The sequence below is a fragment of the Seriola dumerili genome, unplaced genomic scaffold, assembly GCF_002260705.1.
Source record: "Seriola dumerili isolate Sdu_G_001 unplaced genomic scaffold, Sdu_1.0 BDQW01000068.1, whole genome shotgun sequence".
Lineage (NCBI taxonomy): Eukaryota > Metazoa > Chordata > Actinopteri > Carangiformes > Carangidae > Seriola > Seriola dumerili.
Window position 1 is genome coordinate 12,727,079 of NW_019174323.1, and position 27,204 is coordinate 12,754,282.

Consider the following 27,204-nt stretch of genomic DNA (forward strand, 5'->3'; position numbering starts at 1 on the left):
ATGGACAGGACACAAGACATAATGGCTTTGATCTGTCTGTTATTTCTCAAACTGCCAAAGGTAAAATACAACATTAATATATATTTGATGACTTTTAGGGTAACCCAACTACAGAAATTTCTTCCTACAGATTTTATAAAATGCTTCTGAAGTATATTTTTGTGTGTGTCCTTACAGTTTGATATGGCTAGTGGAAAAATCTTAGAGGAGACTTATCAGAAGTGGGTTCAGTATAAAGAAGACTGTGTCGAAATGATAGAAAACCAGCCGCTCCCTCAAGGTATGGAGAAACTTCATTCAAGTACTATTGAGTCAAATATGGCAAGAGAAGGAAAAGGAAAGGAAAAGAAACTGGGAAAATGTCACATTATACCATTTAAAACTGCATCAAAAATGATCATCTGTGGCTTTGTTTTTTGTGAGGAACAGATATCTTTTCAGGTTCTTATTCTTCCTTTCCAGTGGGCCTGTTCTGTAACAGGACTTTTGACAGATACGCCTGCTGGCCAGATACTCCCGCCGGCTCTATGGTCAACATCTCGTGTCCTTTCTACCTGCCCTGGTATGACAAAGGTAAATCACACTTTTAGTGACTTTGATAGAACAAACAAACTGGAATATAAATATGTTGTTCATGTCAATTTGTACTCTTTCTATTGGAGTATGGTTTTGGCAGCTGTCAGGGAAGGTCCGTCCATCTACTGACACTTTAATGCCTCTCTTATATGTGCCTGTCCAATAAAACGATGCAGCCCGGGACAGTTGGCTTAGCTTAGCTTAAAGACTGGAAACAGCGAGCTGCTAGCCGCACTTTGTCAGAAGGTATTAAATCCATCTATTAGCACTTCAGTATATAAATGAAATTTGAAATAATAGAAACATTTAAGAAACGGGATTATTTTGTATTTCTGTGTGTATGTGTTCTTTGAGTGCGTCTGAACATGCCTGTATCTTTCAGTTTCTTTTCCCAAGGTTCTGTAATGATAACCTGTGCAGGCTATTTACTTGGTCTCTGCCCACCGCATGCTGTGATTGGCTTCAAGCCCCTGTAACCCTAATTGGGAATGAGCTGGTAATGACTGAAAAAGTGACTGTTTCTCCTCCAGTGTCCCACGGAGTTGTGCGTCGGCGGTGCGGCTCTGATGGCCTCTGGGAGGGCGAGAACAGCGGGCAGGTGTGGAGGGATATGACACAGTGTGAGGAAGAAAAAGAGGTGACATCTCAAGAGGTACGGCAACCAAAATGTCATCCAGCTCGGGGGTTTATTTGTTGCAGCTGTGACTGTTCCTTTTGTGTAGCGTTCACTGCACTGCTGAAACTGGGGTCGTTTCTTGTCAGACACAGATCATCACATAAACATCTAATGGAAAAGAACAAACTCTGAAGTAACTGATATGTACTTAGCCTATATGAGTTTTTAATGCTACCAAACAGTGTTTTTCAACTGTGAAAGAGGTGCAGTTAATACTTTAATTTGCAAGTTTTGAAAGATGCACAAGTCAACTATCAGAACTAACCTTTAATCCCCAAACTGCAGGTGTAAAAAAGAAAAAGCTTAGAGTCATTAATAGTTGAACTTGACCATTAGTGATATGATGGAGACATATGGTGAATAGGGAGTTGACACATACTGTTAACTGGCATTCAAGCAAACATGACTCACCTTTAGTTATTTTCATTAATATTTGATGAATTAATACAGATGCTAAAAGGATAAATTACAAGTTTACATGAAATACATAATGAATATATAATTTCAACAATAAAATATATGTCTCGTAAAACTAAAAGCCAATTTGAAAGGAAATGTCTGTAAAGCAGGTATGAATAATTATTTTTATATTAACAATAGATTACATGAGTACATGGATGTGAATTATTACCCAGTTATTTAGCGTCTTTCAGCTCATTGTTTTAGTTTTATGGACTGCGACATTACTGCAGGCAGCTGCTTTGCGCAAGAGGTTAGGAGCAGACGTCATAGAAGTGAAGTCATTTATGGGATCTGACTTCCAAACAATGACCGGTGTGGATTTGTCTTTACAGTTGTGGTTCAAACAACTGATGGTGAGCTTCAGGATGTTGTACACTGTCGGCTATTCCTTGTCCCTCTTCACGCTCATAACGGCTTTTATCATTCTCCTGAGCTTTAGGTAAGCTGTCTAACATATGTGCAGTGATTTTTGTTGTCATTTTAATGCAACAAACATTCAGTATCTCATGGCAGCTGGGAAAGATGATCATTAGTATCACTCATGAGTCTGCCTGACTCATTCCATCATCTTTGACAGATGCAGAGAGAAATGCTTTCAAACTAAAACAGATGGTTAGATAACATGCTGCAAGTTTAATTCTGAAGACAAATACCAGACTCCGGAACTGTAATGATCCTCAGCATTCATAACAACCAAGCACCAATGCAGGTTCAGAAGAGTGTGGAATCAATCAGATTCAATGTCAATTTTGCAGTTGTTTAGGACTAATTTTACTACTACAGGCATGCATAGTGATGAAACAGAAAAGTGACATGATTAAAGCAAAAAAAAAATTTAAATGAAAGACAAAATACAGTAGGTGCAAATTGTGTTTGTAGGTGCTTTTGCAGCTCAGATGAAAGCAGCTCATGAAACATTATAAGAAAAGCAGCCAAATCATATAGAAATACCCTGATACACAAAATACTAACTTGTTTTTTTTATGTGCCCTGACAGGAAACTACATTGCACCAGGAACTTCATTCATGCGAACCTTTTCCTCTCGTTCATCCTGCGAGCTGTATCTGTCATCGTTAAGGACACCATGCTAGAGCGCCACTGGGGACGAGAAATCATGAAACAGACCGACGTGAGTGAAATGCTCAGTCACCAGGTGGGTCCTATTTTAAATTTGTTTTTGCACTTAATAGTTTATCGTTGTTACTTATTGTAGGTTACCAAGAAAGATTCTTAGGGGAAATATCACACGTGACGCTAACACATTCAGATACTTTCATGACATAAACTTAAACATATGTGGCTTTTCACATCCATTTCTTCTAGGCTGCCTTTGGCTGCCGGATAGCACAGGTGATGATGCAATACTGTGTCCTGGCCAATCACTATTGGTTCTTTGGAGAGGCAATTTATCTGTACTCTGTGCTCATAGCCTCAGTGTTCATCGACAACAACAAGCACTTGCCTTACATCTGTCTGGGCTGGGGTAAGTTTCATCTCCAAATGAACAAACACCTTAGGAGTTTTTCTTGGGCTTGCTGCCTTGAGTTGCTGCAGGTGATCTCCCTGTGCCATCCTCTACAATCTAAGAGCACTTCACCACAGTGATACCAAAACAGTTCACACTGAAAAAGCTGGGATGTTGCAACAGCCGAAACCTCTTTACTGCCGTACCTCTGCCCCTCTCTTGTGCACCTGTTTATAACTGCAAATTAAATCAGGTTGACAACAAAGCATTTCCTGTAACAGCAGTGGTGCTTTTATAGATGGATGCCATGGAAACATTTGCACAGTTATTTATATAGTTTGTTATTTAGTTGTGAAGCTTGTTTCTGGCAGTACCCGCGGCACTGAATCTTGCAATCCTTATTGTCATTGTCTTAGGAACACCACTTTTATTTGTGGTTCCTTGGGTAGTAATGAAGCTGTTGAAAGAAAACAAAGAGTAAGTGTATGTGCATGTGTGTGTATGTAGTATCTCCATGTGCATAATCATTTCATGTGTACACCCCTTTTCCCTGCTGATCCACATCAGACAATGGAGAGTTACTAACATCTTCTTCTCTTTCCAGGTGTTGGGCTGTCAATGAGAACATGAACTACTGGTGGATCATTCGTTTCCCAATTCTGTTTGCTTCACTAGTAAGGATGGCGTGTGCAAATAATCAAATCAGTGTTTAGTTGCATCCCTTGTATGTGTCATCATCTGGCATTAGGACTCCTCTGCAAAATGTGTCATAATATATATATTTTCTGCACAATATATATTATATATGGTATATTCTTTTTTTTCCAGCACAGGATACAAAAACTGATATTTGGATTTTCTGATCAACAGATCAACTTTCTGATTTTCATGAAGATCCTGAAGGTCATTCTTTCCAAATTACGAGCCAGCAACCAGAGTGGATACCCAGATTACAAACTTCGGCAAGTTGTCTCAGCATATTTTTAATGATGATAAATTAGATGACAAATTTATTCGACTCTACTCTCTATTTTTGTTAAGTCAAGGCCGTGACTCTGGCTGTCACAGAAAAGCAGTGATGAACTTTGGCAGGAGGAGGAACAAAAACGGAAGCCGAAAAATGAAAATTGACACAAGAATAACAATATGTATGATGTTGTGTCAAATTGCCTGCTGTTTGATTTGTCCTGTTAGGCTTGCAAAGGCAACCCTGACCCTCATTCCTCTGTTTGGGATTCATGAGGTCATATTCATCTTTGCTACAGACGAGCAGACAACAGGCGTTCTGCGCTTCATTAAAGTTTTCTTCACCCTTTTTCTCAATTCATTTCAGGTAGGTTCAGTTGAGTCAGAGAATGACTGCTTCCTGTTACTGACATGTCTGACGCTGTAAAACAACGTAACTGTTGAGACAATATCTAATGTGTTTCACGTATAGCAAATCTAGTACATGCTGCTGAAACTAAACAGGACTTTTCATAAAACCTGGCCTCTCTGCAGGGCTTTCTGGTGGCTGTGCTCTACTGCTATGCTAATAAAGAGGTTTGTTGTTTCATGTCATATTCTCATGTCATGTTTTTTTTAACCCAAAATAGAAGATACTGATTAGCTACATATACCAGTTACAGTGACTGAGAGACCACGCGCAGTATATGAATCTACATGGTTGTAAAAGTGTAAAGTTGGGCTTAAATGATCCATATTCACTTTCCTATGAAACCTATTGATGGTCATCAGTTGGGAACTTGCAGATGATCAGATCATCTAAGGATACATTAGAATAAAAAGACAGAAAAAAATTCTTTAGTCATTCATTTCTGTCCAGGGATCTGAGTTTCTGAATCTAAATTTTCTATTGCTGATCTGATCTATATCACGGTGAATGATTTTTCAGTTTTCATTCAATTTTCAAGCATGAGACTGTAAAATGACGGAAAAAGGCTTTACAAAAACTGTGACCCATCTCCACTCTGGATGCAGGTGAGGACTGAGCTGAGGAGGAAGTTACGCAGCTGGAGGATGGAGGCGGAGATTATATGCTGTGGACAGTGACTAGCCGTGCTTGACTCTCGAGTGGACACTTTTTCCATCGCCACAGTGCCGGAGCGCAACAGATCCTCTGCCACAACGATGAGGGCCATGCCTGACGGTTCACCCACTCCTGACAGTTCACTGATTTTCAGACGTCAAGTTCAGCCAACCTCCCCACAACCTGATGCTTCTTTGCTGCACTGTCCATCAGTGGTAAACAGAGATAATACCCTGCAGCGTGGGGATCAGGATGAGACTGGACAGTCGTCTGTGGCAATGCGTATGTCCTTCCTCATTCATCTTCAAGACCCTGTGGAGTTGCTCCCACATGTTGTAAATATAGATTCAGACTGAATCGGTACATTGTTGCATTCACTGCACTTTTTTTAAGATTACATGTGGTTCATTGTGAATATGTAAAATTGTGAATAAGTAATTGTTATTGTGTAAGCTTTAAAATTGTTAATATGTGAATAAGTGATTGTGATCATTTAGGATTTAAGACATCTGTAAAAATTAAAAGGATATTTGTTTATATTAACTCTTTTAATGTGTGATGGCAGCAGTGCTTATGTACTACAGAGTGGGTCAGATAGTGTATGGGGTAATCACTTTACCACTTGGTATGACAGATGGGTAAAGCGGGGGCTAGTAAAGAAAACAATATATCAACAGATGTCTCAACCGAAAGTCTGAGATAGATTATAAATCTGTAGAGTTAATCAGCAGCAAAACTATATGCAATGTCTTCTTTGTAACATACATTGGGCGGTGATTTATAGATTTTTTTCTCTCACATTCCAAAATGCGAAAGTTTCTCCTATTTCGATTCTGCCCCGTAAACTTCATTACCCAGAATTCCAGGGGACGAAATGCGTAGACGTCAAGAGCGTCGTGCTGTCGTTGGCAACGGCGGACGCTGAAGCGGGAAGGATACAACAACGACAGTAAGCACTTGATGTCAAATCAAGACTGTTGTTTACTTGGTTCCGAAGAGAACTGAAGAAAGTCCTTGCATCTCATCATAATGTGAACCTTTTTTTTTAATAGTTTTAATCACCGTGGAAAGGAGAGGGAGCGTTTCGGTCATTTACCGGTCTGTTTGCTAGCTAACATCTGTGAATTTATACGACCTGCCTACCTACCTAAGTTGCAGCAAGACTTCAAGAGACATCAACAGGTAGATTGCACATTTGAGACCTTCACCACCAATGGCCTCCAAAGGTAAAGTGAACTTTAAAGTTTTTAATCAAAGTTGCTAGTTAGTTTGCATACATAAAATAGACCGTGGCAGAGGAGCCGTAACTTAAACAGCACTTAATGCTGTTCTAATGAACTTATTGTTGTGAAGTCTAGCTCAGTGTTACTGAATCTTGTTTTGACTTCGCAGGTTGGCAGCATCCTTATGTCAACATATTCAAACATGTCAGAGTTGAAGACTGGAAGAGGTCTGCAAAAGAGGGGGATGTGTCAACATACACGGTAACTTAGTGCTACACACTTTAATGATGTTTAAAGATATACTTCAACCCCAAACTATCTTTTAAATACTTTTATCTGGACTCTTCGTGAAACTCCCCCAGGACAAGACACTGAAGTGCTCAGTGTTCCGGATCAGGGGTCCTGTTCCTGCCAACAGCTACATCCTGGTACCCAAAAACAGCAACCAGTCTCTGGGGTTGATAGGCCGCTACTTCTACCTTCTCTTCAGGCCCACTCCTGGCAAATACTTTGTGGTCCACCTGGATGTTGCTGCAGAGGTATTGCACCTGATTGTTTTAGATGATTCTGTGCATGTGTATATGTTATCCAGATTATCTATGCTATCTAAATTGTCTATCTTTTAATAAGTCTCTTTATTCTTATATTGCCAGTCATGTGACTGGGGTTTATTCTGAACAAGACTAATCCACAGCCACAGCTCTGCTTTATTAGCTGTCTCCCTAATTCTTTGACATTTCAAATTGTTGTTATTTCAATCTAATTGAAATCTGAAGTGGGAGCAAGTTCTCTACACATTATTACATTATACTCCATCATATTATGTGAAAAGATATTCAGCTAACTCTCTTTCTGGGACTCTTTGTTCGAATTTCTCTTGATAAATCCAATGATTTTTGCTCAGAATCACTTAGTACTTTAAAGCCTGTCACACTTTATCATGTGATAAGCTCAGACAGTGAGAGATATGTACCATAGATTATGGTATTTTACAACTGGACAAAAGAAAGTCCCAGCAATTTGGTTAGTTCTGAAATATTCAACCTTTGTCTACTCTCAGGTACAGTTATGCAGTGTAAGTCAAGATCTCAATGATTGAAATTGATAAGAAACGGAAGACATTTTCTTTTCCCCCTCTCTCTGTGCTGTAATGTGTAGGAGGGCCAGGTAGTTCGTATCTCCTTTTCCAACATGTTCAAAGAGTTCAAGTCCACAGCCACCTGGCTTCAGTTTCCTTTCCTGTGTGGATCTGCAAAGGATTCAGTCTACGAAAGCACGGCCAAATCCGCAAGACACGGTATAATACATGTACACACATAAAACCATACTGACTGACACATGAGTAATTGTTCGTATGCATTTTTTATATTAATCATTCTACTGAGAGTCTACTGTACTTTTGTATATAATGTAAATAATCTTTGCATGTCTTTCTAAAGGCTGTATAAATGCTCATGTGCCCCAGGTTTGGTGGGTCCAGCCCCTACTTCAGTGCGGTGGACCTGTCTGATGCTGGATCTGCAGTACACACTCTCTGTCTACCTCAACCGCAGCTACACACACCTCAAGAGCATCAAGCTCTGTGCCAACATGGTAGTGAAAAACATGTTCACCAGTGACCTGCTACTAGATCCAGGTGAGACTCAGTTGAGTGAGTTTTATTTCCTCCCTAAACTATCATTGTCTTTTTTGTTTTTGATAATGTTATAGATATATATTATACTATATATGCACACTTTTTGTCTATATGTGGATGTCACTGTTGGTTTTCCACTAGTTTGAGGTAATGAAATGCAAAGGTGTATCAATGCTCTTCCTTAAAGGACATTTGAATATAGAGAAAAATGAAACCAGTGTTTTTCAGTGTCACAGACTAGAGAAATGTGGTTTCATCATTGGAGCTTTAAGAGTCCTGTCAATCTTAAATACTTGCTTTTTCAAACCACTGAATTCAAGGGCCAGACATCTGCCATTGTAAAATACATTGAACATTGAGAACATTTTGAAAGCAGTGAAATGCTATTGTTGGAAAAAAATGCTTTCTTCACATAATTTTCATTCAATGTCAGATTCATTCAGAGTGCATCATCAAATTTCTGAATAAAGTAAAGTGCCCACTTTGTGCATTTGTGACAAATGTACTTTTTTCATCTGCTAGGAGTTTCCTTCAGTGAAGCCAAGCTGATGGGTCTGCCGTCTTCTCAGGGAACACGTCCCATGCCCAGAGACATGTCATTCCCTGCACCCAAGGGGGGCTCCTGGCATGACCTCTATGATTATATCAAGTACGGTTACCGCACCAGAGAACAGAAAGTGCATAATGCCAAAATCCACACTGAAAAACCTTTCTGCACAGTTAGGATCAGCCTCTTATCTTAGCTGTCTGTTTTACACCAACATCATCAACTATCATACAGGAGGAATCCATGTGGAAAATCATTCAGGAAAATGTAATAAATGACATCTGGCAATGTGAGTGAATCAGAACTGTAAAATATAACATCCAGTGCTCAGGTTGATCTGGATATGTAGCTGTAGAAGAGGATCTTAACAGTGGATTTTTGCTTTTAATATTACAGACGCTCAACTGGCAGTTACATGACTATTTATTTGACAATTTTATATATGACTTATTTGCTCAAAACACCAGTTGTAAAAAAAATGAACTCAACAGTCTACGTTATTATTGATTTAAGAAAATTACAATTACCTGATCTTTCATAATGTAGGTTAGTGTCATGATGTTTCTTATCTTGTCCTACAGGTTTCCCTCAGAAGGAACGAAGTTACCCTTTGACTCCATTCAGAAAGGCAATCCAAGGCCCGAGGCCAGTAAGTCATGAAATATCACACCGCTCATCATTTTCATCTCATCATATGTTATTTAAAGGTTTTTACTGCCCTTGTGTGATATGCTTTTTATGTCCGACTAGTACTTTTTTTTTTTTTTGATTTTCCTTAAAACTTTGTCAAGAAATGTAAAACGTCTGTTGTTCCCACATGCTTGTACAACTAATTCTAATTAATCTTTACTCTGCACACCAGAAAAAAATTATGCTTATATCAGTCCTTTCATTCTCATCTTAATGTTGAATTATTTTTTATTATTCATTCATCAAAATAAATTAGAGCCAGTGGAGTGTTTAAAAAAAACACTACTACAAGACATGTTATTTATACATTTCTAATACATTGTCTTTTAGCCTATGCACTTCTAGCTATTCCTGATTAGCTAGAAGTTCCTGACTTTCATTTCTCTGTTTTTAACAGGCTGTTTCTCCAGCCAACGAAGCCCTATTAGAGAGGAGTCTCGTTGTGTCAGCCTCAGCAAACCAATTCAGGACCGTGTGTCCCTCATCCAGCAGATCACTGCCCCAAAACCAGTAATGCTGATAACCTTTAGTACCTTTTTATTAAGCCCATGCAAATTCAACCAGCTTGATTTTTTTCATTAAATTCAACAGACAGTTGAGCTTGAGCCTTTTAAGTGAAAATATAGTGTTCTAGGAAGCTACTATTTTTAATTTTCAGTTTTCTGCTGTTTTCTCAGCTGCCGAGGAATCAACTCCCTGTGGTGACCAACATACCCAAGCTGGGTTTAGTCTCCTCTCACCAGAAGGATGGCTGGCTCTGCCATGATGGTGATCAGCAGCAGCAGGAGTCAGCATGCTTCAGTCCACACCAGCTCGCATCCAGGCCAACCTATGATACTGATGGCAGTGGAGTTCATGTGTTTGTGCATCCTGAAGATGCCTTCAGCAAACTTGGGGAGGAAAGTGAAGAAGAGGTGAAGCTTCATATTAACTAGACTGTACATTCAGTCAGACTTAAAAGCATAAAAAAACCAATCATGTTCAGTAGAATGCAATGTATTAGAAACACTGTTGACCTTGTTATATTCTCAGTTTGTCTGCAGTCCTGCTCTACATCCTGTCCATTTACCATCATCCAAAGCAACCAAACACCAGGTAATCAGGTGGAGAGTGAAATGAAAATGGCTGCTGAGACATCATTTGGTTAAGAGCTCATTACAAAATCTTTGCATGTGCTTTTTCTGTTCTCGTTATTAGAAGCTGCTTCCAGACCCAATTCTCAGGCTCAATCGAATCATCGGCTTTGGAGGAGCCACTTCAAAATATGTATGTTCATTTAGAGTTAAACCGTCACCAGGCTGGTTTTACATGCATAATGGTTTTCAAGGTCATACAAAAATGAATTGATTCAAAAACGGTTATACTGTATTATACTGTAGGCCCTGTGGACCAAATCAGGAGATGCAGTGGTATATCCGTGTCACGCAATTATCGTCTCTATGAAGATATCCTCCAACCACCAGAGATTCTTCATTGGTCACACTGATAAGGTAAATGAGCTGTGATGTGTTGTGATGCCCCCACAACAGAATCTCTTCCAATGTGTAGGAAGGCCCATTTGACTGGCAGCTAAGGTACTTTGATTCACTTAATTCCTGGCTGTCAAATGTGGTTGCATGCAGTAAAGAGAGAGAATTTTCTAGTGTATTTATCATAGAAATTTAATTCTTGCCATGTGTTTTCTCTGTAGGTGTCTGCACTAGCTTTTAATGGCAACACGACACTGCTGGCCTCAGCACAAACTGGCAGTCATAGTGTAGTTCGAGTATGGAACTACCACAAAGGAAACTGTCTGGCCATGTTCAGGATTCACGCTCATTCATTATCCTGTCTTAAGTAATCAACTACATACACACATGCACTCACATACACAAAGTACACTGGAGTCTAAGCCTATATTTAATGCTGTAGGCTCAAACTAATTTTCTCTTTTTTATTGATCTCTTTCCATTTTGAAGCTTCTCGTACAGTGGTGGTATTCTCTGTGGAGTGGGTAAAGACAGCCACAATAAAACAGTAAGTGCCATGAATGCAAATTTTTCGACATGAAAATTCCAGGTCTTATTTTCTAATTGGTCTGTGAAGGCATTTAGCACTAGAATCTGTAGAGAGAGCCATGGGTATCATTAGATCCAGATGAAAAAAAAGCTAAGAAATACCTTATATCATTACTTTGACTGACTCATCTAGTTGTAATTTGAAATGCCATGCTAAAATTTTTTCCTCATTAAATTCTATGACTCATGAAAGCTGTGAGCTGACTCTCTCCGTTTGGGGTCCTAACCCTCCTTAGATGGTGGTGGTGTGGAACACTCTGAATGTTAGTAAAGGTGGAGAGGTGGTCATCTTGGCCAAAGCACACACAGATGTGGACATTCACACCATGAAGGTTGCCTTCTTTGATGATACAAGGTACCTTTGTTTCTGTTTTTTTTTTGTCATCTATTTGATTTTTTTTTTTTTAGCCATGTTTGTACATTTGGGACCATTTTAGTGCATACGTACTTCCATCTGTTAACTTGGTAAGAGTAAATGTTAATGGAACAGGTCCATCTGCCCCATTTTATCAAATAATATTGATAGCTTTATCCACACATTACACATTCTACATACAGTATACTATATCATGATGTTAGAGGTCACTAGTTCTGTAGTTCTGTAATGGTGACTGGATGAGTCATTACACTCTTTAAGACTCCTGATCAATAATAACTGTTGTGATGAAATAAATGATTGATCAATAACTGAACCAGTATAAATATGAGGAGGAACTAGGTTCCTGTAGTGAAACAACAATGGAAGACTAGATATAGTGATATAGTGACTATGACAGGGATTCTACTACCCAAAGCCCTAAGAATGTCATTGTTTATGAAAGTAGGACCTTTGAATGCCGCATTAGCATAATATGTTTCAGGGATGGTACTTATGGCAATTTGCCGTGAGTACCAAGGTGGCTGTGTGGTCTGTTGGCAGACTCCCACAGTGCTCAGGGATCCCTCAGGGCAGATCAGTGGGATCTCTGGTGTTCACAGAATTTGTGATCCCTTGAAGGTCTCAGTAGGCTGCAAACTGCCAAATCTCCAGCATCAAGGTTAGGCAGCATACAGCCAGAGCTAGAGTATGCAGGCTTTAAATGCAAAAAGAGGATAAACCACTGTTAAAAGGTACCTCTGTGTTTTACATATGGAGAATAAGGAGGAATCGAGGAATCCTGTAATGAACCTCCTCATGGGAGTTCTGCAAAGCGTGTTACGTTTGTCGGATTTTGGTCCACTTTCATACTCAGCTCCTATGTCAGCTACTCTAAGGGCAGAAAGGTGTTCCTTGATGAGAGAGTGGGAGAAGTGAAAAGTCTGTGACTGCAGGAGCAGAACAGAAATACGCCATATGCCATATGGCGCCATCTGTCCCAGTGAATGACACTGCAGGTTAACTTCTGAGCGTGTTGGTTTTAGGATGGTGTCCTGTGGTCGTGACAATATTCGTCTGTGGCGAGTGCGGAATGGCACACTGCGCTCCTGTCCAGTAAACCTGGGTGAATACCACTCCCTTGACTTCACCGACGTGGCTTTTGAGTATGGAAATTCCCCCAACCAGCCTCTTGATGATCGAACACTGTGAGTGAGCAAACCAGTCCCTGAAACCTATCCTTTACTCAGCATTGGAAGAAGTATGAATCTGATCCAGATACACTGAAAATGTTATCATTAAAAGATTGCTATTTCCCTTCTGTGACTGTCTTCCCATAGATTTGCCAGCAGTCGGAGTGGCCATATCTTTGAAATTGACTACAGCAGAGTTGTTATTAGAAATGTGAGGAGGCTGTTGCCTGCACAGCAGCAGCATGCAGGCCGCAGGGAGAAATTGACTTTTAACACTGGTGGGTCTGAAATCAGAGAGAAAATGTTTGTTATTTAATAGTTTAAAGCAGAGGTTGGGTAGAGGGAAAGAGCCTAAAGATCCTTTAAAGTGTGTGTGTGCTTGTGTGTGTCCCAGGTCCAGGCATTGCCATCAACAGCATCAGTGTGTCCTCATCGTTCTGTGCCACAGGCTCTGAAGACGGCTTCCTGCGTCTCTGGCCCCTCGATTTTTCAGCTGTCTTCTTGGAGGCTGGTAGGCATAAAATTTACCTGCAGCAAAACTTACCGTAACTGACAGTTCCCGCTCCACAGGCAGTAATATAATCACTGGGAAGTGTTTGTCAGATTGCATCTGTTCTGTTTGACAGTGCTTATAAACTTTAATAAATGAAATTATAATAAAGTTAAAAAAACGCTTGCAAACTGGAAGTTAGTAGTCTCATACCATATTTGAATTTTCATCATGTATCACAATTAACAAAGCCCAGAATTATTACATGTCGCTAATTGGAATAAGATTTGCACTGGCTGTTTCACAGGAACAGCTGGTCCACATGACCTTCAGCAATTTCTCTGCCACTTTAGCACAAACATCATTTCATTTGTTTTTCACTACTGCAGAGGGCAGTGATGTTAAAAGCCTTTAAACATATAAAACTGTAAACATACTTTAAAGGTTAATGTTTAAATATTAATGCTGTCTAGTGTGAATTAAGACGACACAATATTGGATTTACTCACTGCTTTGGGTTCTGTCAAAGAACGAACAGACACAAAGGAAACAATATCTGGAGAATAATTCAGACAGATGTCATTCCTTTCCAGAGCATGAGGGACCGGTGAGCCTGGTGTTGGTCTCATCAGATAGCCTTCAGGTGCTGGCAGCCACCTCTACTGGTAACCTGGGTTTCCTTGATGTGAGCAGCCGTGGTTACAACACACTGATGAGGTCGCATACTGACACTGTGCTTGGCTTCAGCGTTGATGGCATCCGTCGGCATCTCACAACAGCCTCCTCCGACGGCACAGTGCGCATTTGGAATATGGATTCCTTACATCAGGTCAGTGAACATCAAGTCGATGTTTCAGGGCTCATATATAAAATTTGATTTTTGTTAAACAGCCTCAGGTACACACTCTTTTTGGAAAAATTAGACATTGGCATTCTATGTGGCTTTTTGTCAGTTGTCCTTTTCTTATTGAAGGAAAGCCCTGCCACCAACTCACCTCATTGCGTTTCCATTGACCTATTTACTATTGAAGTCATTTTCTGTCTTGTTGTCTCCTGTGTTTAGCTGTACGATTTTGTGTCTGAGGACAGCCCCTGTTCAGTGGCCTTCCATCCCAGTGAGCAGGTCTTCTCTTGTGGCTTCAGCTCTGGTGTCATCAGAGTCTTTGACATCTCCACTGCCAAGCTACTGGCCGAGCACAAGTACGTTGAAACTAACTTGGAAGCACCAACAGTGGCTTTTTTTTTTTTTAATTACTGGAAAATACAGCTAGATACAATTACTCCCACCTCTGCTGGTTTCAGTGGCCATCTGTACAAAATGGTGGGTTGATTATGATAATTTGAAATCTCTTGCTACAGATACACTATACTGGGCCCAAATTACGCTATAAAGTGACTAGAATAGTAAGGTGGCATTGATACTAAAAACACACATTTTAAATTATAATTTGATATAGAAAACAGGTATACTGACTACACTGTCAAATATGGAATATGGGGAATTCTCATTTGTGTTAATGTACTAAACCTAAACCTTATATACGCCTTGTATGTGTCGGTTTTGATTCATTTTAAGTCAATTTGAACAAATACCAGCAAATGGCTGTTAAATATCTTTTACTGTGTCCCCCCGTGAGAGTAATGACTGCTTTTGCGTCCTTGTTTCTCTATATGTATGTTTCTGTTTTTGCATGTATTTATTTTATAGTCAGCACAGAGGTGAAGTGGTGGGTCTTGCGTTCTCTCCGGATGGGGAGTTCATGTACAGTGCCGACTCCCAGGGCACTCTTGGAATGTACAACTCCTCTGAGGAAGATTATAATGTGATCAGAGTTTTATGTGAGTATACATGCACAAACACACCTCAGGTTAATTTCAGTACATCATATGCTCCACTTATCACCAATGTGAACTCACAGCGCAGCATCCAATTTTATTAGCTAGCTATTTCATTACATAGATTTCATGAAATTGACAACACATACTGTATCAGGCAGCCACATTTTCCATCAGTGTTGTTAAACTCAACCTGTACTTGATTGACTAGGTAATGTGGTGGCACGAGGCACAGAGCGCGCTCCAGACGCTCTCACAGTGAGCAGTGACAGCCGCTGTCTGGCTTTTGTTGGTCCATCTGAGTACATAGTCACCATCGCTGACGCACGGTCGCTGGATGAGGTATGTTGCATGTTGTCACCTTTCAGCACCATGCCATTTTTGTTGCATTGCTCAAATAATATTAATACTCCCTCCAAGTAAAATTAATTTCTCAGTGTCACCTAAGCTTTTGAAGTCACGTTGTTCTTGGTTCTTATGTCTTACTGTATGTTCTTATGTGTCCATTTGATCCATGCCATCTGTGTCCAGTTGCTCCATATAGATGTGAGTATTCTGGACGTAGAAAGCCCCCGTCTGGATTCTGCACTGAAGGTCTGCTTTGCTTCGGCCTCCACTCAGCACTTGCTGGTTGCCACATCTGCTAACAAAATCCTCTGGGTTAGCCCTAAAACAGGCCGTCTGCTCCGACAGGTAACACGACTGATGTTATGTCTTAAATTATCCAAGATCCAAGATTTAGCATTTACTTCAGAAGAAAGAGGTGGTTAAAAAAAGGTCTCAGCTCTGTAAGTAGTCAGTAAACTGCATAACAGGATAAGCTGATGAATAATGATGAGAAGCTCATAGGGTAGAATAATGTGGAAAATAAATCTGTAAATAGAGACGGTAACAAGAGAATAAGAGTGATGATATGTACAGGTTGTCTCAACAGAATTGTTTGATTCTGTGTATATATATATATATATATATATATGGGATTTTGTTTTTATCTTACAGATGTCTAAGGTGCACAAACACCAGTGTTCGTCCTTGGCTGTGAGTGAGGACAATCGATTCCTTCTGACAGCAGGGCACAATGCTGTCAAAGTGTGGGATTATAACATGCAGCTTGATATTAACTCACAGGTAGTCAACAATTTAATTAAATTTATATTCTTTAGAATAAGTCCTACTACTGACTGAAATATAAGCTACAAACTCTCTACAGATTTATATTTAATAAAGTAAAGTAGTTTTTATGTATTTTACAATTTTGAGTCAAATAGGTATTTAGTTGTTTTATGACGGAACCCAGTGCAAAGTGCTCTTACACAGATTTCAGACTGTCATCTTAAAGCATATAGTTTACAATTTAAACATCTTGTGAAAACAAACTGGAACAGCAAGGATGCAGTGAATGAAAAATCTGAATATTTGCTCAATTAACTGATTACTTTTTTGGTCTTTAAAGAATCAGAAAATAGTGAAAAATAATTTTGTAGTTTATGTTATGTCAGTAGTAACTGAGGCATGTGTTTATACCAGATGTTCATAGGCCATAGTCAGCCCATCTGCCAGGTGAGCTTCACCCCTGACCAACTGGGTGTCGTCTCAGTGGGAGATGCCATATTCCTTTGGGACTTTCTGGCATATCCTGCTTATTCTTCGACTGACAGCCGGTAATAATCCGTGTTGCATGTTTGAATCTTGTTATTAATTTGTGTGTTACACTTTTTAAGTCTTATTGGTAAATATCTGATTTGCTCTGTCTTCACACACAGTTCACCTCTCAGAGTAAGCTCCAGCTCAGCTCCTAAACCAGGTAAATTCACATAGTTACGTGAGATATATGAAGAATGTACCTCATACAAATCTTCTGAATAATTAGGAATTATAACTTTATTTTGTTGTTTTCATGTAACAGTTCAACCAGACGCTGAAGTGAGTGGAGTTCAGTTGTCCAATGGGATGCCTCGACAGACAGCGCCACTCCCTTCCTCACCACCTCCACAACTTGATATCAGCACAAACGACCAAGTTGACCAAGGTGATAAGTTCTCTTGTTCGGTTTTAAATTATTAGCTCATCCTTCTACAAAGAGTATCCCTGCCACCCTGTTTTATGATTTACATTAAAAAGTCAGAATAAAGTGTACATATATATATGTATGGAAATTATGGCACTTTAGATGGAGTGTATAGAATCTACTATATAATCAGATATATGCTCCCAGCTGATTTTCAGCTGAGATCTGGCTAAATACCATCTATCTCCTGTAGCTTTTGCCTCTGTGTCTCTTTGTGATGACACCTTGACCATCCCAACTATTCCAGTCCAAGTCACTGGTTCTGGTCCTTCATCTGACCCCAGACATGCCACCTCCTTCCTCAAAGTCACAGAGCTGGTCAACACGTCTCCCCTGAATACCAGCCATATTGACACTGGTAAGTGCTCCACTGCATTGCTCAGTAGTGACTGTGAACTTCTTTTTGGCAGGACTGAACTTTCTCTTCTTTTTTTTTTTTTTAATTAATGCTGTCCTGTCATTTAGTGGAGTTGAGAGGGAAGAAGCCAGTACGTCCAGATTGCTACAGGCACTTTATCCCACGTTTCAAGACCTCCACTCTTGATCAGGTAAGGAGCACATCTCTATAATGATAAGCCGTAGACAGTGATTGTATAAGTGTCCTTGTTGTCCACTCTTACTGTTTTCCCTAATCCAGGCTGCTGTGGCTCCCCAACCAGGAGAAGAGGGCATAAAGCTGAAAGCAGTGATTGGCTACAATGGCAATGGGCGTGGCAACATGGTGTGGAGCCCTGACCAAGGTTCTTATAATATACTGAAAGTAAAAAGTAAAACATAAACTAGAAAAACTAAAGGACAATGAAGAAAAAAAAATTTGAACATTTTTGACACAAACTTATGCGTAGTTTGTAAATCAAGAACACTCTAAACCAGTGATGCCCAAACTGGGGGGCGTAGGGCTGAGCTATATTTCACTAAAATTCAATATTTTAGTATTTATAATATCAGCATATAATATATCTCCACAGTGGAACAACTGAACAATAGCTAAAAACGGGGAAAAATGTTATTGAAGCACAAATAGTGCTGCAGCTTATGATTATTCATTATTCTCATAATCATTTCATCTGCTGCTCAATTACTCAATTAATCATTTTGTTTATCAAATGTCAACAAATAGTGAAAAATGCCCATTATAATTTCCCCCAGGAGGAGGATGTATAATTCCACGCTCTGAAAACTAACTAACGCTAAACTGAATAGTAAAATTCAAATTGAAATCAAAATAGAATCAAAATGAAAACGACAACTGTTGTGATTGGTGACTGCGTTTTCTTATCCTGCAATTCATTTTTGTTGCAGGTTTATTTGCGTACTCGTGTGGCAGTGTGGTGGTGGTGGAGCACCTTCATACAGGGTGTCAGAGACACTTGCAGGGCCACAGCGAGGAGATCTCTTGTCTTGCAGTCACAAATGATGCACAGGTACCTTTTAATAGTTCTAAGCTTCACAGTTATATTGCAATGAATTAAAACAGTTTCAAATCAGTTTTTTTTTTTTTAGACAGTGTGGATGCAGCTGGTGATGTTGCTATAGGTAACAGAATATTAAACTGTTAAGCCAGATCAAAGTAAGACAGCTCACAGCAGTGCGTTGAGGTAATGAACTCCTGCTTTCTGTTCTCTTAGGAAAGATACTTGACCCAGCACACCCTCACGCACTCTGAGTGTGTGCTTGTAATTAGGAGAAATGACTTCATCTTCATGCTGAGAGCTTTTTCAGTCAGTCGCAATGTCAGTTTATTCATTTTATTACAGTAGATTCACGTGATGGTCTACCTTGTTAATAATTTGGTCTTTCTGCTATGGAAAAGGGTTTTATGTATGTTGAAATTTAGTACAAAATATTAATTCTGTAGTTTGACATTTTTATTACAGGCTAAATTCATACAATTTTTTTTTACTGTATGCACATAACGATGGACTTCCACAAACAAAAACAAATCATTTTTAGCCACTGACTATTGATGTTATGAACTGTAGCTAATTAACATTAATTCTGTGCTATGGTCACACCACAAAAAGAAACTGCAGCTGGATGCTAATTGTACTCAGAAAGCTACTGTCTGCTTCCTAACCCTGGAGTTCTTGTACAGACAGTCTATTTTTTATGTTAAGCATGTGGGCCCAGTTAGATGATGTCATGTGATTGTGACTGTGCCTGTGTTATCTCCTGTCCAGACTGTGACATCAGCAGCTGGCGGCAGTAATGGCAGCAAGAGCCTCATCTGCATTTGGGATGTCCAGAATGGAACTTGTCAGAATACCATCTCCTACCACAGAGGGGTGGTGCAGAGTCTTGCTTTTTCCAGGGATGATCGCTTCTTTCTCTCTGTCGGTAAGTGAAATCTGAATTTGATCGCATCCTTCCGTCACTTGACATAATGATTTAATTACAACAAATGTTTCTTCTATGGCCAATGAAATGATTCTGCTACTGACCACTGTTTCTTCAACGCCATGTAGGAGACTTCTCTGATCCGGAGGTGGCCCTGTGGAGTAGCAGGACCTTCCAGCTGCTGTCCAGTGTGAGTGTGTCAGGGCCGATCCATGATGCAGCCTTCAGCCCCTCCGCAGCCAGCCAGCTGGCCTGTGTGGGCAGCCAAGGAGTTTACTTCTGCCTCATCCAAACCCATGGCCTGGATGTAGACCTCAAGGTAAATCTGTGATACCGTCTTCTTAAGTACAATTAGTGTTTGCTTTTGGGTAAATATTCTCTTGTATTTACGTTGGTACATTAGGATTGACCACTCTTTCACCCTTGTAGGTCCAGAAGGTGAAATCCCCAGCGGAGGTCGGTGATGTGGAGCAGACAGCTCTGTGCTACCACATGGACTCCTTTCTGTTCACTGCCACCAATCGAGGACACGTTTGCGTCTGGGATGTTAACACACAGCGCTGCTTCATGACCTGGGAAGCTGGCGAGGGAGAGATTGGTACAAATTAACTTTACATTCTGTTCGGATAACAATGTTTTTCAGCTAAATACTGTTAGTAGTTCACACAGAAAAAATAAACAGCATTATTCTCTTCTAGTTGCTTGTATTAAAGTATTGCCTTTTGACTTATATGTATTTTGGTCCTGGGTTTCTACAAATGATAATTAGACTGATATGGTTTCTTTGTGTAGGAGTGCTGTTGTGTCGAGGGAACCGTCTGTTGACAGGCAGCAACACCCGCTGGTTGCGACTGTGGGAGGTAGAAGCTGTACAGGGCGTGAAGCCTCAGGAAAAGGTCTGCAGTGTGGAAGACAGGTTTGTAGCTCATTCTCTTACGATTCTCCGTGTCTCATCCTAGCAGTCGTCTCTCTTTTCTTTTAATTATCTCATGTGATGTATTCACACATGCAGTCCTGAGTCGGTGTACTAAGAGGAACATTAATTTCAGTTTTTATCAGTTTTTGCAAAATGTCCAAAACTTAATAGATAGGTGTGGTATATGTATGATTTTCCTGTGTTCATCCTCTACAGATATTGCACTGTCTTGTAATATATCACAAAGTGCAGAATCGCCTGTATTTTGATATAATAGATATCATGGGTTACTCTGCATCATGATATTATTGTATTGCTGCGCTAATGATGTGTAAAATGTATGTTTCATTGTTTAAGGTTCACCTACTCTTGTAGTTAACCACTACAGGCCTCTTAAGAGTGTCTCTAGATGATAATCACAAATTAACAATGTTGCACTATGAGCAAACAGTGGTGTATAGCAGTTATTTTTAAAGACAGTGTGCTTAAAATATGGGGATTGTCAGTGGCTCTCTTAATCACAAAGCGTGATTATATTGTTAAATTGTGAAATTATGGATAGATGTGGTCTTCTGCTTGGCCTGACTGATTTTTTTCATTGCAGTAAGCTTTCTGTCCTGTATTAAAAAAAAAAACACAAAAAGTGTGTTCAACAGATTGGTGGAGCTGTTAATGTGTATTGTATGAACCAGACAAAGAATGAGAAAATGTCCTCAAGTGATCATGTCTCCATTCATTCAATGGGCTCATTGTGTTTGGTCAACTGTCTATCCTTCAGTGGGACCAGTGTGGTGCTGGAGCAAGAGATAATGCTGGATGGGACGACGGTCAGTGCAGCATTTGATAACACAATGGATATGGGCATCGTTGGCACCACAGCTGGAACCCTCTGGTACATCAACTGGTCAGATAACAGCAGCATCCGGCTGGTCAGCGGGCACAAGACCAAGGTACCAGTGTCAGCTCTGGGAGTTGAAAATAACCATATCCAAATCTTGTGTCTCCAGCAGGGGCTGGACTATACAACTTAAACCTTGGAGAAACTAAACACCCCAACAATAGAGTGTAGACCTGATGGGTTAATGGCACACTGACTAATGCATTTCTCACTTAGTGTTGTCAAACTAGTAACTAATAACATTAATAATAGCTGCACCGCTATCATCTCTGAATCTACTGAATATGGTGTTTGTTGGGTGATACATGTACTGACTTTATTCCCCTCTTGTTTCCCTAAAAGTTGATGTAGTTTTATTTCATAAAAGGGCAATAATTTCTTCTGACATTGTGGGATTGGTTTTAATTTCCAGTGAGTCAGCCCATCCCCACTGCGGGAAACCCTGCTGATGCTCTACAGTGTGGTCGCTGGCACATTTAAATGAAAGAGTGACATCAATAATGTGATTAACATTATCTTTTCCTGCTAATCTGAAAGTTCAAATGTCTGCACTGAGAATCTGTATTAATGGCCTGTCAAACATATCAAAGGCGATCCCCTGGGATGGGGAGTTTTTCATATCTGCAGCTGTTCAACAGAAAATTGAGATCATAGAGTGAAGGTAAAGAAAGTGTAGGGAAGCAATTAACAGCCCACCAACACAATTAACACATATTTAATTACATCAGTGAGATAAAAATAGCTCTATCAGATCTTTTAGGAACAGAAAACATTTGATTATCCAGATGCTTTAATACTTGAAAACACTGGCTTTCACTACTTTCACTGGCTTCCTACAAGAATCATAGTTCCCCTCAGATCAAATTGTTTTTGCCATTAGGGCTCCTGGACTGTGGAAAGCCCTGCCCGAGGAATAAAGACTCATTCATTATTATTATCAGCTTGTAATTATAGAATCACTTTGGATTTTATTTCTATTCCCAATTTTGACATTTTTATTCTTATTCATTCTGATATTTTCTCTCAGTTCAATCAATGGCATTGTATCCTCCTTAATTGTTTTGTATTTCTTCATTTTATGTCCTTGTATTAAATGTTTTAAATACTTGAAATATAAATATATTTCTAATTTGAATAATATTTTTATTTTTAAGTGGCGCAACTTATTTGTAATGGTAAGCAATTCTCTTCCTTTTTTTTTTTTTTATTCATTTACCTGTCAATGGTTTTTGCATTATTTGACATTTATTATCATGGGAAGTGTTTCTGATCGTATTTAAATAATTTAGTTTAATTCATTTACATAGCACTGATTGTTGATCTGGGAAAGAGATGAAGCTTTAAAAAAAGTGTAATTCTAAATAAAGCAGGAGAGTGCAGCCACTGCAGAAAAAATGCCAAATGAGAAGGATGAAAATTACCTGATGTGACCTCTGGTCTCTGTTTTTCAGAAGAGAGGGTTGAGTCACTAATGTTATCACAATGTATGTGATTTTAACTGCACTCACACAGGGGCTCGGTTCTCTTTATGTTTTTCCTGTCCTCCGCTGTCCAGGTGAACGATGTGGTTTTTAGCTCTGACGAGAACCATTTCGCCACCTGCAGTGAGGATGGTAGTGTGAGGGTGTGGTCGGTCCCCAGCAACGAACTGGTGGTACAGTTCCAGGTGCTCAACCAGGTGAGGGGACACGCCTTACAAATATACTAAATGAGTAGATGGGTCAGGTCTCTATTGGAAACCTCAATGGAACATCTTTCGGTAGATAAGATGAGAAAGTCAGAGAATATAGTTTTCAGTTTTTACAAATTACACAAACATAACAGAATAAATTGTACAACTTGATTCATTTAGTTACTGAATTAATCAATGGTCTCCTGGTGGTTCTACTCCACAGAAAGTTATAATATTGTGTTGAAACGAGAATATTCATGCCTTTTCATTTTTCTAAGCTAAAAAATAAAAAATCATCAGCAATCCCAGAAGTTATTTGTAATTTTTCATTACATATACAGGCATGTTTCCTGTGCTCTTTGCTGACAGGTGGTGGGTGGAAAGATGGCATACTCTAAGTGAGTTCAGTCACAGCCACTGTGCACCATAATTGCATATACACTGCTTTTCTCTGTTGCTCAGGCCTGTGGCTGTGTCTGCTGGAGCCCTTCTCCCACTAAGGGCAGTGCATGTGTGGCTGCAGGATACAGCGATGGGACCCTGAGGGTCTTCCGGCTTGCCTCCTCAGAGATGGAGATGAAGCTGCATCCCCATCACGTAGCTGTCACTGCCATCCAATACTCTGCTAATGGTGAGAAAGGACAACAGTTGAAAAAACTTGAATCTGCTGTTAATTCCAGTATTTAAACAAAATGTCATAATTATATTTTTTTGCTACCCAACTTCCTTGTCCCGTCTACTTCTTTTAGTGATTATTTAGCTGACTATTGTAATGATCAAACTCTAATAGAACAATGTTTAAATGATCAAAGGATGGGTCAAAGCACAGTTGAGTAATCTAGAGAAGAATTTTCCCTCAAATTCAAAGACTCATGATCAAGTCCATGTTCTGGCAGTAAAGTTTCATGTTATATTAAAGCCGCTGCGTGTCATCCACTTTGTCTATCTGTTTTTGGCCCCCAACAGGTCACGTGATCCTTTCAGGGAGTAAGAATGGTCTGGTAGCTGTCAGCAGCCCAGTGAATGGAGCAACTATCCGTGTCATCAGGGACCACAAAGGAGCGCCGATCACCACCATCCAGTGTGTGAATGAAGAGGTCAGCTCAGTGAATCAGATGAAGGAGTGGAGCTTTATCAGAGATTAACATGACAGCACAATAGAAACAGTGGGAGAGGTGTTTCTGCAACAGAAATCACTTATCAAACAACCACTTTAGACAGCACTCTGAGTACTTAAACTGTTTTGTTTTGACATTATCTTTTCAAATCCACTTCACTTCCAATATGCATCACAGAATGTTAGTTATGTGCATGGGAAGTGATGTTGAAAGGTTTATCTACGGCACTCATACAAAGAATTGTCTGACATTTCCTTTTCTTCAGCTCTCCACAGCTACAATGTACACGGTTATCGCTGAAATTCTTCCTTTGATCCATGCGACATTTTATGACATTTTTTTCATCAGTACATCTCTGAACGTGTTTTATCTTCTAATCCCCAGTGTAAGAATTTCGGACTGGAAGGAAATGAGTTGTGGTTGGCTGCCAGCTCTGACAGACGCGTCAGTGTGTGGGCTGTCGATTGGTTGAAGGACAAGTGTGATCTGCTAGACTGGCTGACATTTCCTGCTCCGGCCTATTTTGGGGTACCATCTGTATTTTAAGTAATAGTACACACTATTGACTAAAAAATGTCACTCCAAATGTTGAGTGCTATTGTATTTCCCTTTGATTTAAGGCTCAAGGATACTCTGTTGCCCTTTTATGAAGTAAAGACATATTGGTGTATTTTATAAAAGTTAAAATCTGAAGTATGAGGCTGATACCTAATCCCACAGCCAGAATTTCTCTATTAAATCAAATAGCCAGTGTGGATTCCTGTTTAAAAATTTAAATCTCTTCTATGCACTTTTTTCAGGTCTGTTTTGTAGTCTATGCTCAGGAAAATGGCTGGTTAAGACCTGTGAAGGATATTAGTTGAAAATTAATACTTAACATTTGAATGCAATATTTCCCCTTATCTTATTTGACACTAAATGTATGTGCATGTTTTATTTGTTGTTTTGACATTTCCTGGTGTGTTGTTTTTAGCCTGCTCAGTCCATGTTTGACCATTAGCTATTTTAGCTGTTTTATATGTGTATAAACTGTGTGTGTTGTAGGATGACAGCCCACCTCCCAGCCTGGCTGCCTTTTGCCCAGCAGACCCTGGCATGGTGGTCTACACTGGCTACGGAGTAGAGAAAGAGCTGTCCTTTTACAGCCTTACTAAAAAACAGGTACAGCGTCTCCCCTCGCTTCACTGCTCCATCATAGTATTGGGATTTTTTCCTGTACCTGTATAGAGCAGATTTTGCTGGCAGAATATCCAAAAATATGTGTGTAATATCATCTAATATGTTTGTTTTTTTTCCCTACAGATAATAAAAAAGGTTGCCCTGCCCCACTGGGCCACATGCTTTGGCCTCTCCTCTAAGAGTCAGGTCGTAGCTGTGGGATCAAAAGGTAAACTCCAATCTTGTGTTTTTATGATGTATCACCCCAAGGTTCTAGTAAAGAAACACGTAATGTAGGTTTGGAGCATGGGTTTCATATATTTCTCACTATGTGTCTGATCTCTTATCAGAGCGAGTGCTGAAGTTGATCAAGTCGAGCAGTGGCAGGTTTCAGGACTTCTTGCAGCACAGTGACTCACTGCAGACATGTCACTTCTCTCCCTCTGGGACGCTTCTGTTCACTGTGGCTTATAATGAGATCCTGCTGTGGGAGGTGCGGGGCCTCTGACAGCCTCTGATCTGTGTATGAACCTCAGACCTTGTTTTTTTCTTTCTTTTCTTTTCACTTGTGCCTAGTTTATATTGTTACTTAATGTAATTTTAATGTTTCATAAATATTTTTTATCAATCAAATATTTTTAGGGAAATAGTTACAACTTGTGGAGAAGCTGTGTACAATTTGATGCATAGGAGTTCATGAAATTAATTGTTTTCTTTAATTTGTATGGTTTTAAAAGGCCGCCATTTTTATTGATGGGATTGTTTTGCATGTCCAGTCGCTTCTAATGTTTGACTATTTATTTTAAGTCAGGATTTTAATAAAAAGCAGCATGAAAAATTACAATCTGTAATGTGAGATGACTGTAACGATGCTAGGGTTGTACACTCCCACACAAAAGACATTTTCTATTCCACAAGACGGAGGACAACGATGGAGGACAGGTACACTGCTCAGAGCATTTTGCATGAAACCTCTTGAGTTTCCATTTTTGACAGTGACAAAATCTCCTTTCTGTCACAAGGAAATCAATTCAAGCTTCCCAATTTAAATTACACTCTAATTACTGGTAGCTCAAGTAATTTAATGCAACATCATTATGTCTGTGGAGGTTGAGAGGATTTCATTTGATACAAACCCAGCTGGAAGTAAAAAATAAGACAGGCAGATTAAATCATTGCAAAGAGAGGACAATTATTGAACATTATGGATATGTTTGATAATGAAATGGAATCAAAACTGGTAAACAAACATTGAGACCAGCTGGCTTACAACACTGCAGGTACCCTGTCCATGTCTTCTCTTGTTAGGAGAGTGCTGTACATTACACATAATTCCTTGTGATCTTCCAGTGGAATGGACTCAAAAACAAAACCTCAGGTGTAAATTACACCAGACAGTAATTTCCCAAATGATGCATTCATAATTATTACTCTTTACACCAGGTAAAAAATTCACACACAATAGTGTGTGTGTGTGTTAAATTGGCTTCTGTCAGTTCAATAATGAACATGTCAGATTATTATGCTAATTTGATGTTTTTGTTTTTGTTAACTGCTTCTGCAGTGGCTTTGGCCCTGCTCAAAACTTTCTGGTGCCACTCAGACACCAACAATTTGGATCTGGCTGCTATTACCATTTTGAATGATAGCTACTACTCACTGTCCTGATTCCTATTTAGAAGCTGTTTGGGATGTTTTAGTGAAAAAAATCAAAGGCTAGATGAATCAAATAGTTTCAACAAAAAACTTTGGGCAGAGGACTATAATTGTGATCATTAAATGGTATATTACATTTGCTGCT

General features: G+C 39.6%; 2 protein-coding genes across 2 annotated transcripts; both read left to right on the forward strand.

Annotated features, from left to right (window-relative positions):
- LOC111220341 (glucagon receptor-like) lies at nt 1–5,232 on the forward strand. The gene is made up of 13 exons (XM_022743399.1): nt 1–60; nt 178–280; nt 463–573; nt 1,107–1,228; nt 2,047–2,153; nt 2,712–2,868; nt 3,039–3,198; nt 3,597–3,657; nt 3,785–3,854; nt 4,051–4,142; nt 4,375–4,513; nt 4,681–4,722; nt 5,161–5,232. Exons 1-13 carry the CDS (start codon nt 1–3, stop codon nt 5,230–5,232), a joined length of 1,296 nt encoding a protein of 431 aa, XP_022599120.1.
- A 1,405-nt stretch (nt 5,233–6,637) lies between these two features.
- Nucleotides 6,638–26,209, forward strand: wdr90 (WD repeat domain 90). Its single transcript, XM_022742997.1, has 42 exons — nt 6,638–6,693; nt 6,795–6,971; nt 7,591–7,729; nt 7,898–8,068; nt 8,591–8,717; nt 9,197–9,264; nt 9,703–9,815; nt 9,983–10,219; nt 10,338–10,400; nt 10,503–10,571; nt 10,685–10,795; nt 10,996–11,141; nt 11,264–11,321; nt 11,599–11,717; nt 12,764–12,925; nt 13,058–13,188; nt 13,305–13,421; nt 13,994–14,229; nt 14,464–14,600; nt 15,109–15,239; nt 15,448–15,578; nt 15,768–15,929; nt 16,236–16,364; nt 16,764–16,897; nt 17,000–17,040; nt 17,143–17,265; nt 17,498–17,662; nt 17,770–17,852; nt 17,942–18,044; nt 18,607–18,728; nt 19,485–19,641; nt 19,770–19,960; nt 20,071–20,239; nt 20,434–20,557; nt 21,336–21,507; nt 23,011–23,133; nt 23,590–23,758; nt 24,094–24,224; nt 24,630–24,773; nt 25,290–25,406; nt 25,548–25,632; nt 25,754–26,209. The coding sequence occupies exons 3-42, from the start codon at nt 7,624–7,626 to the stop codon at nt 25,909–25,911; spliced, it is 5,235 nt and encodes a 1,744-aa protein (XP_022598718.1). The 5' UTR covers nt 6,638–6,693; nt 6,795–6,971; nt 7,591–7,623; the 3' UTR covers nt 25,912–26,209.
- Nucleotides 26,210–27,204: the final 995 nt, after the last annotated feature.